The 14427-nt window shown below is 34.7% G+C and overlaps 1 protein-coding gene across 2 annotated transcripts in view; it reads left to right on the top strand.

The window, feature by feature from the left end:
• Positions 1-14427, top strand: part of LOC144440539 (retinoic acid receptor RXR-alpha-B-like) — a 76267-nt gene that overhangs the window by 52879 nt on the left and 8961 nt on the right. For both annotated transcript variants that reach the window (XM_078129916.1, XM_078129915.1), the window contains exon 3: positions 14222-14401. In XM_078129916.1, coding sequence (XP_077986042.1) covers positions 14222-14401 — 180 coding nt within the window. The remainder of the gene's footprint in view (positions 1-14221; positions 14402-14427) is intronic.

Genomic DNA, 14427 nt, shown 5'->3' with positions numbered 1-14427 from the left:
TGTCGCAAAAGTACTTAAATCGTTTAGCCTACAATGTTGGACATGAAGTAATCCCCAGCATGCACTGCTCTAGAAGCTACTTCCTGCACGGCTGAGTTGGAATCTCGTTTCCTCCGACTCTCGCTTGGAGAGGTATCTTACATGTAGGCAGAGCCCCCAGTGTTGAGAATCTGGGTAGCGAGACTACCGCATGACTGGATTCTGGCTAGCAAAACTGCAGATGTCTTAGGTAGTGAGTAATATGAGTTGTAAGTCATATAATGTAAATAATTCTTCGTATGAAACAAAATCAGCCTAGGAAAACATTGAAATGTAGATTTTTTTCTATTATTGATTAAAAACATTGATGAATTGAAAAATGGAAGTAATTTGTTTCTGTGGTAAGGTGAATGTGTTTAACCAACATTATGAAGAGTAGTTTCCATATATCTCTAGGGGAGGAAGAAAAAATACAGGGGAAAACCCTGAGATTGTCAACTATGTAACTGAAGATTGAAAAGAAGGACTAGACAGACAGAATCAATATAAGTAATTTTTTTTAAGGCTTTTCTTCTCAGAGCAAATGCTTACAGCAAATTTTTTTGAGAAAAAAGTGTATTTTTCAGAAGAGAGAGAGAGAGAGAGAGAGAGAGAGAGAGAGAGAGAGAGAGAGAGAGAGAGAGAGAGAGAGAGAGAGAGAGAGAGAGAATATGTTACATAGTATTTACTTTTAATGAGTGACTGCTGATTCATATCTTGCTCAATATCTTGCTCATTTTGAATCTTATGTTGACGCACATAAGTTTTTATCCAAAGTTCGTCAACTCACTCATCTAGTTTCTGACAGACTGTATTCTGTACTACGTTAACTTTCATGGGCTTGACTAGACCGTGTAGGTGTAAAGTTAATGTAGTATGGGAATATGGTCAGGAACTAGACTATCAACTCACCTTCCTTCTGAAATCATTTCATGTGTGTTCTAATGGATTTGAACAAAGTTTATGAATAGTGGACTATTTTTCCTATGTCGATCTCACTGTTTGACAAAACTCTGATGCTTTACAAGGTAAGACATTGGTCATGAAGAAAATTATTGGCTTTTGTATTACAATTCTTAGAGTGTTTTCCACCATTTCTGAAAGCAAATGTATTGTCGATGCCAATATTAAATTTTTGAAGTACTTTCCTTGAAAATGGTGTAAATAGTTGAGATGTAATGACAAATATTCTATGGTTGCATTTCATTCTGATTTGGCAGCTGTGTAACACTGGGTAATTGACCTCCGTTATAATAGGTTTGGAGACACTTGACTTGTTTCTTGTCAAGTGTGAACAATTGGAACAATTTATTTCAAGGCTATGACGTACAGCTAGGTGTTACATGTATGACTATAGTACTGTACTTGCCACCCACAACAAACCACTGCTAAAATATCCACACTTTTAATACTGTGTACTTCCTGTTTACTTTCCCTGTGTAGGTTATAAAATGTTGTATAATTTACACTTGTAATTTATGAAATCAGGAAATTATAATTGCAGAAGTGATTACTTTTTACTTTCAACAAAAGAGTGATAATGGAATTCAGGTGAACTGAGGATTTGTGAATGTAACAGAAACCAGTAAGACTACAAGGGGGTTTACTTGATGTTCATTGTTAAAGGATTTTTGAGGATTGAAGAGAAAGTTGTATTTTGGTAGAGTTAACGTAAATAAGGGTTTGGCAGAAAAAAATTATTATTATACTGTAATGTGATGAGAACACCTATAAAATCACACAGGATATGATGACAAAACATAGAATAGTACACACAATATGATGACAAAACATAGAATAGTAGTCACAATATGATAACAGAGCATAGAATAGTACTCACAATATGATATCAGAACTTAGAATAGTACACACAATATGATGACAACATAGAGAACAGTACACAATATGATAACAGAACTTAGAATTGTACACACAATATGATAACAACATAGAATAGTACACACAATATGATGACAACATAGAGAACAGTACACACAACATGATGACAAAACAGAATAGTATACATGATATGACAATATAGAACAGTACACACAATATGATGACAGAACATAGAACAGTACACACAATATGACGGAACATAGAACAGTACACACAATATGATGACAAAACATAGAACAGTACACACAATGTGATGACAACACACATAAAAGTGCTGTCACACATGCATGCAATAATAATAATGTTTATTCACGAATAAAATAAAAATGAACATTAAAATTAGATACATAATTATACAGAATACATGGCAAAAAGAATCTAGAAATAGCAAAGTTAGTTAAGCTTGTACCCCTTAGTGACTAACAAACATACACATGTAACCAATCAACTACAAAATGTACATGATATGTATACAGTATATCAGTTGATACATCACATGAAATGTACTGGTATTTATACATTTTATGTCACTTCCTGTCATAGTGTTCTTCTGTCTGCAGCTTGTGTCTACCATCTGAAATTGTTCCTAAAATAGCTATATAATATGCTAAAATAACAATAATTCTTGGCATATAGATTTATTACATATAGACTGCACCGCCATTTTGTTCTGTTTGTTGTCAGACTCTAGTGATAGAAATGTGACATACGATATGCACAATAGTTGCCCGCAAGTTATTTTAGAAATGTAAGCTATAAATTGAACTATGAAACGACGTGCTAAAATGATCATACATGTTCAGCCATACCAGTAGAACTTTTTTAATATACATATATAGATTAACATTGTTCCATTTTACACACAAACTGAAGTGAAAATGTCCCATTTTGTTCTCGGGTAACAATGTTATTTGGTATTTACTCTAGCATGGCTATGTTTCGTTTGAATACTTCAAACAGTTGTTGTCTGCGTTTGTCCTTGAAAGCGTATTTCAATTATTGCATACTTTGTGTAATTTATGAAATTTCATGAAATTTATGAAATTTTGTCAGAAGCACTTCATTTAATTTGATACCACTGGTGACCCGAAAAGGGGGGGAGGGGGGGGGGGGGGCTCAGTCCCCTCGAAGTATTGTGGATGAGAAATGCATGATAACATGATGATATTTATACAAATTATACTTATAGATAGAATCCTAGTGAAAATTTCTCAGATCTTTAATTAAAAAGAAAAGCAAAAACTAATGTGTATAGTTTCCTATATACTATACATGTAGTCTGTTTATTTGCTACCGATAAAAAAAATCAGAACAAAAAAAAATTAATTGTAATCATTGAACAAAAATTGGAATTGGAAATAAAATGGCTTGTAATATGATAGTAGAAGAAATTTCAAATGCATTTAATGATGTCGAGTGGACAACATTTTTTAGCTTGAATTGAGTAGTGTAACATTTTATTGACATGAAAGACATCTCTTCTGCATGTTAAAATTCTAACCGCATACTAATTACTGGAACCATGTTGTGATGTACTCGCGTGATTGGCTGTTCATTGGAATACACTGAGAACAGTACAGTATGTGTTATATGTTTTACACAGAACGAAATGTGGTTGTTCAGATGATAGACTCCCCCTAATACTGCATGTCTTCACATACAACACCACCAGTCAGTCTGTCTAATTACTACTGTGGAAATCAAGCTATCGGCAAACTAAGATAGACATAAACTGAATCTTTTTGTTTCATTTGATATATTATTGTAAAGCTTCTAATGGAAATTGATGTAAATTACACTCGCAGTCTCAGCGTACCCAATTACTCTTTTCACAATCAGCTCCAGGCAAACTAAGATAGACACAAACTAAACTTACTAATGCAACATGTAATATAAGCTAGCAAGAGACTTTCGATGTAACTGCAGTCACAGTAGGGTGGTGTCTGTGTTACCTAGTTTTCAACATTCAAGATTATTCATTGTGTGTACTATTTTGGTTGATTTTATGTATATTAAACCCAAGGCATCGTCATCACCCACGTGGGAATGTACCACATACAACAACATTTTCAAATGTGTCTGTCTCAGTTTGCCCATAACTTGATTGCCGTAGTAAGAATAAATGTACCACATTCAACAAACAGTAGAAGTTTGTGCCTATCTGAGATTGCTGATAGCTTGATTTCCATAGTAGCAGTTCGTGTCTATCTTAGTTTGCCGATAGCTTGATTTCCATAGTAGCAGTTTGTGTCTATCTTAGCTTGTCAATAGCTTGATTTCCATAGTAGCAGTTTGTGTCTATCTTAGCTTGCCAATAGCTTGATTTCCATAGTAGCAGTTTGTGTCTGTCTTAAGATTGCCAATAGCTTGATTTCCATAGTAGCAGTTTGTGTCTGTCTTAAGATTGCCAATAGCTTCATTTCCATAGTAGCAGTTCTCGTCTATCTTAGTTTGCCAATAGCTTGATTTCCATAGTAGCAGTTCTCGTCTATCTTAGTTTGCCAATAGCTTCATTTCCATAGTAGCAGTTCTCGTCTATCTTAGTTTGCCAATAGCTTCATTTCCATAGTAGCAGTTCTCGTCTGTCTTAGTTTGCCAATAGCTTGATTTCCATAGTAGCAGTTCTCGTCTATCTTAGTTTGCCAATAGCTTGATTTCCATAGTAGCAGTTCGTGTCCATCTTAGCTTGCCAATAGCTTGATTTCCATAGTAGCAGTTTGTGTCTGTCTTAAGATTGCCAATAGCTTGATTTCCATAGTAGCAGTTCGTGTCCATCTTAGCTTGCCAATAGCTTGATTTCGATAGTAGCAGTTTGTGTCTGTCTTAAGATTGCCAATAGCTTGATTTCCATAGTAGCAGTTCGTGTGTATCTTAGCTTGTCGATAGCTTGATTTCCATAGTAGCAGTTTGTGTCTATCTTAGCTTGTCGATAGCTTGATTTCCATAGTAGCAGTTTGTGTCTATCTTAGCTTGTCGATAGCTTGATTTCCATAGTAGCAGTTCGTGTCTATCTTAGCTTGTCAATAGCTTGATTTCCATGTAGCAGTTTGTGTCTATGCTTGTCGATAGCTTGATTTCCATAGTAGCAGTTTGTGTCTATTTTAGAGGATAGCGTGATTTCCATAGTAGTATGATGTATACAATGTGTTGTTACAGAATTCGTCCTTCAGAGCCCCAGGACTTGATATCATCAGTGGTGGTTTTCCAAGGAAAACTGTGAAATGGGATCCGGTACTAGTGGTAGTGTTTAATCATTCTGTAAGCTATCAATGAAATATCACACTGTTTTCTGATAGGCACCATATCAAGTCATGGAATGTACAGTAAATGAATTACGGAAACGTTTCATTTGAGAAAATTAAGAACACCGTTTACATTACATTTGTATCAATTGTAAAGATTATGTTGATGTGTTTGTAGACTACAGTGATGAACGAATGTGATTTCTTTCATGTATCAGTTTCTGTATGCATGCATACCAAACCCTTCAGGAAAGTGTGACATTGAAAAAACAGGAGTGCATGTAGTCATGGTAATATGGTTACCATGATGCTCCTCAAAATTATGTATTATTTAGAATGTTAGCTTGTAATACAGTAACTACTACTACTACTACTACTACTACTACTACTACTACTACTACTACTACTACTACTACTACTACTACTACTACTATCGTAATGACTAAAACGACTACTGCGAATACTGCTGCTGCCACTACTACTGTCACATGGTTCATCCCATGAAGTTTTTGAATATTTAGCACTTTGTTTTCAAGGAGAATGTTGACAGTCTTAGAGTGCCCAGGAATGTGGCCATGCTTACATGTAAGCTGTAACAATTTCAGGTTGTTGGCTTCTGTAGAGTGATGTAATTGTATAAGTTCCACCTTTGCTTATAGATGCAGATAACTGGGATAGGCACTTGCTATAATTTGCAATGTAAACTATCAACTCAAAATAGAACATTTATAAAAAAAAATGAACAAACAAACTTTCATCACAAACTTGCAATGTAAACTTTTCAACTCAAAATTGAACCCGAACATCTGTGCAGCTGTTAAGTAATCCTGAGCTAAATTATTCCATAACCTTCAAAATATTGATCAGTATGTTGTTTGCTCTATGTTGAACAATGGTGTTCATTCCAACATGTAATTCACAACGTACATTGTGTTGATGTCAACACTGTTTATGTAGTAGTCAGCCCTTTAGGGTATCACCCAAGTACAAAATGTACAGAATAACATCATCAATCCCCTGTTATATTGGTAATCTTCCATTCTCTATTGATCCTAATCCCAGCTATTCAGACTGTGGTCTGTGTGTTGATTTAGCACTATTCTTGTTTCACGGTATGGTATTCTACATTGAGCTGTATTGAAAGAGGGGAGGTCAAGTGGAAAAAAAGAGGAGAGGGAGGGGGTAAAGAGGGTAAATAATGGGATTTGAAGAATTATTGGGTCTGTACATATGTAGCCCAGAGACTTAGCTATCTGGCTTGAAAATGACGTTTGCCAGTTTGACTACTTCAGATAGCAAAGTGTCTAGGGTACTACGTGTATGTGTATGTGTGTGTGTCAGGGGAAGGAAGGATGGGACGAAAGGAGACTGTTTGGAAGAATGGCAATGGTTTTTCCATCACATCTTATCTAGAACATGAACTGAGGACACTTAATATTTATTTATGCATGTGAATTAAATGAAACTGATTGATGTCAATGGAGATTATTCATCTGCCTTGGGTTGTTCACGGTTTTGATCGTATCGGAGAATTTCTCCTTGTAAGTCTCCCAATTGAAATTTCTTAGTGTGTGTGTTGTATTTCTCTTAGTCTAGTTCCAAACTGATACAGTATTACGTATGAAAAACTTCCATTACTTTCCCATAGTTGAAGGAAGACATATAAATGAGATACATGTGCATGTAACCTTGTCGAACTGAAACAGTTGTGTTGTTATTGTATTCAAAACTCAACTGCATATATGTAGTACAATGTCTGGCATTTAATAGTTACAAATACAGCCATCTTGAATTGAACATAATGTTAAAATGACATCATTGAAAATAACAGTTGTGTATTGACACTGACAACAGATACACCAACACAAACAATTCAGAATCTGTGACAATTTGATTTTGTTCCTATCACGAAAAATAGTATTTTCCCAAAACTCATCTAGGTTATCTTTACTTAAAAAGACATGCATTAGGTTTTCGACATCTATAGAGCCACATGTGTAGATGTCTGTAGCTATAGATATTGAGGACAGATACACTAACACAGACAGTTCAGAATCAGTAACCATTTTATCACATCCTTGTCCCCATAAATGTTATTTCCAAAAAAAAATCTCTTTACATAAAACTACATGCATTATTTGGTAGCTTTGAGCTGAATATTGGAATTACATTGCTGAAAACTATGTAGCTCTCTTTACATTGAGGACAGATACACTATCTCCATAAATAGTATTTCCCAAAGCTACATGTACATGTATCCTTACATAAAAATACGTGAAAATGACATCTCTGTATCGACATTAAGGACAGATACACTAACATAGACACTTTGGAATTGGTGACCATTTTACTGTACCCCTAGCTACATAAATGTTATTATCCTTACACAAAAATACGTTAGTTGGTAGCTTTAGCAAAAATTTGAAATTACACATTGAAAATTACATCTCTCTATCTGGCATTGAGGACAGATACACTGAGATAGACACTGTAAAATCGATGAGCATTTTATTGCATCACTATCTCCATAAATGTATTTCCCAAAGCTGTCCTTGCATAAAAATATGTTAGTTGGTAGCGTTAGCAAAAAATTTGAAATTACATTGCTGAAAATTACATCTCTCTATCTAGACATTGACTGCAGATACATCAACATCGACACTTTAGAACTGTATTTCCCAAAGCTATCCTTACACAAAAAATACGTTTAAAATTATTGGTAGCTTTAGCAAAAATTTGAAATTACATTGCTGAAAACTACATCTCTCTATCTAGACATTGACTGCAGATCCATCAACATACATGTAGACACTTTAGAATCAGTGAGCACTTTATACATGTATGTATTGTATCTATCTCCATAACTGTTATTTTCCATGCCTATGTTGTGAGTCCAGGGTGCACGAATGTACACTTTGCTGTTCTCATAATATGATTGTATCTCCATAACTGTTACTTTCCATGCCTATGTCGTGAGTCCAGGGTGCATGAATGTACACTTTGCTGTTCTCATAACATGATTATATGGCTGGCTATCTTCTTGAGTAGCGCAATGAATAAATCATAGTAAGTGATAATTTCTGAGCATCCCCCAAGGGAAACGAGATGAGATCTTCACGTACTCAATGTAGTAAGCTTCTTGGCTTTAAAACTAGTAGATCTTTCAATTCAATGGTACGTCTTGCCGTCACAATGCTCTCACAGACAGATAGAAATTGAGATTGTAGTACCTGTTAGAAGACAATGTAGAGACTTGTAGAAGTAAAGTATTATGTGTTCAATAGGAAAGTTGTTTTGATGAATTTAAGCTGGGAGGGGAAATAATTTCATTGATTGTATATCTTTCATCACTTGTGAACCTTTTATATTTCATTTTGGGTTTGTTTTTTTTCTCTCGAAATTTGTACCATACCACACTCTCTGGTAGTGTGTGCAGTGTAATAAAGATTGACTTGGAATTGGAATTGGATAAAGCAATTTACAGAAAATTACAGAAGTCCAAGAAAATAAGAAAAGGGCATAGTTGACACATTTGCACCCAATCACATATTCCCACTAGAACACATACATTGTATTGTACATGTATTTTCTCACTCACTGAAATAATCCCTCCGCACCCATACACATCTATACCCAACATGCACACATACAAATGTATACACAAACACACACATGCGCCCCCCCCCCCCACACACACACATCCACTGACATGACAAAATACAAATTGGCAGATATTCTTAGTATAGAAAAAATATCCACATAAATACAGAAATATTGAAATATTAGATGTGTATACACACATACATGTGTGTAACTAGATACAAACATAAGCACACATTCAGTGCTAGAATACAAATATTCACATAAATACAGAAAATTTGACACATTAGATGTGTATACACACATAACTAGATACAAACACAAGCACACATGCAGTGCTAGAATACAAATAGTATTCACATAAATACAGAAAATTTGACACATTAGAGGTGTGATACACACACACACACGCACACACACACACACACATAACTAGATCAAACAAGCACCACACATTGCTAGCGTACAAAAATATTCATGTAAATACAGAAATATTAACACATTTAGACATGAGAGAGAGAGAGAGAGAGCGCGCGCGCGAGAGAGAGAGAGAGAGAGAGAGAGAGAGAGAGAGAGAGAGAGAGAGAGAGAGACGAGAGAGAGAGACGAGAGAGAGAGAGAGAGACATGAGAGAGAGAGACATGAGAGAGAGAGAGAGAGACATGAGAGAGAGAGAGAGAGAGAGAGACATGAGAGAGAGAGAGAGAGAGAGAGAGAGAGAGAGAGAGAGAGAGAGAGAGAGAGAGAGAGAGAGAGAGAGAGAGAGAGAGAGAGAGAGAGAGAGAGAGAGAGAGAGAGAGAGAACACACAACATGAGTGCTTCTTATACATGTAGGTGTAGGCAATGCTTGCATTCACTCATTTATAACATATGCTAATAAATGTCATAACACGTAAAAACATACCAAATTAATGTAATAAACATGTGCATTCAAGAAAATGTAATATTTTAATGCAAGTAATGGTGTAGACACAATCAATAAGATAAAATCCATTATCAGCTATTTGAATCAATGGCCTTGTGACAAAAAGCTTCTCAAGGCCATGTCATGCTCAGTTTGTATATATGCAGTATTCTGGCTACAGTCTAAATCAATATTTCTATGTTTTCATAAAAAAATCAAGGGACTCAAGGACTCTAAGTCTGATGTGTATGATATTGTGACAGCATGTTTTTTATATAAATACAAATGTTTTCTATGACAGATTAATTTTATTCCTGTGATGCTAATCGACAACTACTTATTTTTTTTTTTTTATTTTTTTTTTGTATTAACTACTTATTTTATTATTCACAATGTTGACAGCATTAAAAATTATTTCTAATAAAAAATGAAAGAATTGTACTAAATAAATGCAAATAGCATACCATTTCAAATATAGCGATACCGACAAATTATGTAAAACAAAAAAAGAATGTACTTTTAAATGTAAAGTCACAGTTCTGCCATTTCAAATATGACAATTGACAAATGTGAAAAATTATGAAACAAAATAAAAATGTGTTAAATGTAAATAAGGCACAGATCTGCTATCGCAAATAGAATTCATTTGATAGTTGAAAAAAATTATGAAACATAATGAATATCGTATAAAATGAACTAAATGTAAAGTAACAGATCTGTCATTTCAAATATACATGTAACTTTGCTGAAAGTGAAGAGTTTCGGCTCAAACTGTGTGTACTCACATGGTACCACACATGGTTTCATTTTATAGCTAGACAAATAGACTGCAAACCACTCTGTCTGTGGTTTTTAGAAGGTTGGTAAGTAAGAAAGTCATTCCTTTTCAGATCTTTCATGGGGTTTTCTTTTAAAAGAATGACGGCTAATGGTTGTCGGAAATAGTAAATATTACCATGTTTCCATCTTAAAGTTACCAGGGTTGCAAAACCTAAGTAGTGTACTTCATAGCAAATACAACTATAGGTATCAAAGAAGTACAAATATGTTGTTGTGAAGTGAAAGCTAACAGTGTAAATATAATGTTGAGGCTTAGACATAGGAGACCAGAACTATGCAAATATGGATATGTAAATGAACGTACTCCAAATAAAGTATGTAATATCTGACATGGAATGATTTTTGTTGTTCAAGCAATTTCATTTTATTATCGTGAAACAAATTGTTTAATGTCGAAATACCAGACAGATGTACATGTGATAGAGACATCTGATGTGTACCGTAGTTCTGCTGTGCATCTGTTTGCGTGACACAGCTTAGAAGCTACCTTATTGGATGAATTGACTGATATGCAACAAATTGGTCAATTTCAGCCAATAGGGTTGATTGTAAGAAACTGTTAGTAGGATACATGGAAGAATGTGAACGATATCTACTGCTAGTGGGAACACCTGGAAAAAGTTGAACAAATAAAATATGGAGTGTACGGTTTTATACTGTTTTTTTTTTATTTCTGTGTGTGAAAAGTGTAAATGAAATCTTTGTTCAGTGGCAGTTCTAAACTGGAATCATTCACCTGGATTCTAGGGTGTGCTCGTGTGTAGCATATAATATGGAAGACTTGCATCAACTACATGTACACTCATATTATTAGTCACTAATAAGCTGAGTTTAGACGTGTCTACATTGTAAAGTATTACAGTATTTTTCGTGCAACACTTTTTTTTAAAAAGATGAAAATAGCCAGTGTGAAGTATAGCTTCATTATGTACAGACACATTGTATGCAAATAAGGTGTGACATTTAACTGAGCTGGGAATCAATTACTCTGGACTTCATCTGATCATACCTGATACTTCAGTTCCGTCAAATCAAAGTTGATTGGTGTGTTGTTGTGATCTGGTTAATGTCAAGTATTTGTACAGAGAAAGGCTTCAGTACAGGCTATTTTGATTTGAAGTGTATTGTTAGAGAAAAGACTACATAATGTCAACAGATTGCGTTTGTACGCAACAGAAGTAAAAAGTGGAAAATGTTTTCATATGTTTTGGTCAGACTGCTATCAAACTAAAATAGAATAGTCATTTGTGTATTTTCAGGTGAATTTAAGAGAACTTTAAAAGACTTATTTTCGTTTATTTTTGCTAGAAAACGAAAACACAAAAAATAAAGTAGTGACTAAAATGGCATCTTGTACAGAACACAATGTATCAGTCTGGTAATTTAATAAAAATTAGTTTTTGAGAACTAGCTGATAATTGTAAAATCGCAAAATTTTCTAGTGGTGAAAATATTTAACTTGGCAGTATTTTATCAGAGATTGTCACCAAGGGGTTGTTCATTTTAAATATGCAAAACAAGTGATGAATAGAAAGTTTTGTACCAATGTGTTAATCTTAGTGTTATCAAAAAACCAGTACAATACAGTGTTTCCGTTACGTTTTTTTTCAGTGCGTTATTTAGTTTGTTGATAGATATTACGTATTTTCGTTGTGTACGGTAGACGCATTGCTTCCTCCGAACTGCGTAAATTATTTTGTTGCGTATAGTACGCACATTTTTGCTTAGCCGCGAACACTGACAATCATACTGCCGCATCAGTGGAGTAAGGTCGTATCTGTCTATACAATTGCATAGTAGATACGACCTTACTACACTGACACTACGATATGTGCATGTATTTTCAAAGAGAAGTCTAACGTTCTCAGTTTATAAATACTGAAAGTGGAAAGTATATTTTCATAGAGCTATAAAAGGTAAAAAGTGACCCTCGTATAAGTTAATATGCATTGCCAGCATTCCTAAAAAACTCCTCCCCCCCCCACCCCCCATGTCAGTTCATTCATTGTAATACTGAAAGTGGAAGGCATAGCGTGTTTGTAAAATTTAGCAATATCAGTTTTCTCGCAAAGTCAGCAGTTCTCAAAAAAGAAAAAGGTGAATATAGTTGCAAATTTTACTATCTATCTCCTCACCTTGTAAACTGGTAGAAACATTTACCAAAAGAAAAAAAATCCCGGAGTTATATAAACTGGCCATGAAAAAAAGCTAATCGAATGAACAAGCTTTAAATAACTTGAATATGTAACCTTGAATATTTGAATATTTTAACAGAGAACAAAAGCAAGTATGTGACAGTCCCCACCCATTACTATGTAGAAGTAGTAGTGATGCATTTTAATGACCAGTGGTTCATTCAATTCAATTTGTACAACTCTTTCTGAAGTGTCGGTGAAAAGAATCGGGAATGAGAAGATCCATCTAGTTTTATCAACTGCTGTGCATATGTTGATGCAAGTGAAAAGATTACAAATTTTTACTATATAGATTTTAATTTGTGTATTTATTTTTGATTTTGAGAAAATTTATTCTAAGAAGTTTTTTGCGTTGTATGTACAACTGCAGAAATATGGAGTGGGGAATTTGCTAATCCGCATATATATTTTGCATGGATTGATAGCGAATTTATTGCTGTCTTCAGTGTCATCTGTTTTTGTGTATTTTGTTGGCCTGAAATTATGTGATGTCACATGTAATTTTGAGATAAATGAAATATACAATGTACAGTACAACAATATAGCATCCCATATGGTACACAACACTCCACATGTGTTTCATGGGATAATATGCCAGTAAATTGACATAGGGATGTTACGTATATGTAGGTAGATTGTACCCATATGTACTCAGTACCATTGTCGATAGCACTGACAATTTTTTGTGCAACCAATGTTACAAAATGTAAGTTGTGCTAGAAGTGAACGTTAAGTTTGAGGCTTTCAAAGAGAGAAAGTAAAGTATAGAGTTGTAACTAATTCTGTTACTGACATATCTATGATATAATGACAGAGAATCCACATATAAACCAGTCTTACTTCCCTTGTCAATTAAGTGATAAACCCTATCTGTCTGTCTGTCTGTCTGTCTCTGTCTGTCTGTCTGTCTGTCTGTGTCAACCTTGGAGTTAAACTAATTCTTCATCTGACCTATATGTGATGATGACATAGAATTCACATAACCTAAACCAGTTTTACTTCCCATGTCAATTCAGTGATGAACCTTGTGTGTGTGTGTGTCTGTCTGTATGTATGTATGTATGTATGTATGTACATGTATGTATGTATGTATGTATGTATGTATGTATGTATGTATGTATGTATGTATGTATGTATGTATGTATGTATGTCTGTCTCTGGTTGTCTGTCTGTCTGGCTGCCTTTCTCTCAACCTTGGAATTTAACAAATTCTGCTCCTTGCCAACATATGATAATGGTGGCGAATTCATACATAAACTGGTCTGTCTCACTTCCCATGTCAATTCGGTGTACAACCATCTGTCTGTCTTTGCTTGTTTATACTTTGCTTTTGAATGCGTCTGAGTGAGTGTTTTAGAAAGAATAATAGACTGTTCAGCCTGAGAGATTTGTTTCCACTCACGTACATATGTTCCAACAGAGTAGCGAATGACTGGATCTTTCATACTATAAACTGTGGCGTTAAAAAAGTAGTTTTTGTGGTACTTATGTTGTGTTTTTCCTTGTTCTTGTTTCTTTGCAGGCAAACACTATGGTGTTTATAGTTGTGAGGGGTGTAAAGGCTTTTTTAAACGTACAGTCCGAAAAGACCTACATTATGCCTGTCGAGATGAGAAGAATTGTATCGTAGACAAACGACAAAGAAATCGCTGCCAGTACTGTCGCTACCAGAAATGCATAGCCATGGGAATGAGACGAGAAGGTAGTAGCAGATTTATTAACAGTGGA

Source organism: Glandiceps talaboti, chromosome 10, assembly GCF_964340395.1.
Source record: "Glandiceps talaboti chromosome 10, keGlaTala1.1, whole genome shotgun sequence".
NCBI classification, from domain to species: domain Eukaryota; kingdom Metazoa; phylum Hemichordata; class Enteropneusta; family Spengelidae; genus Glandiceps; species Glandiceps talaboti.
This window is presented reverse-complemented; position numbering and strand designations above follow the sequence as displayed.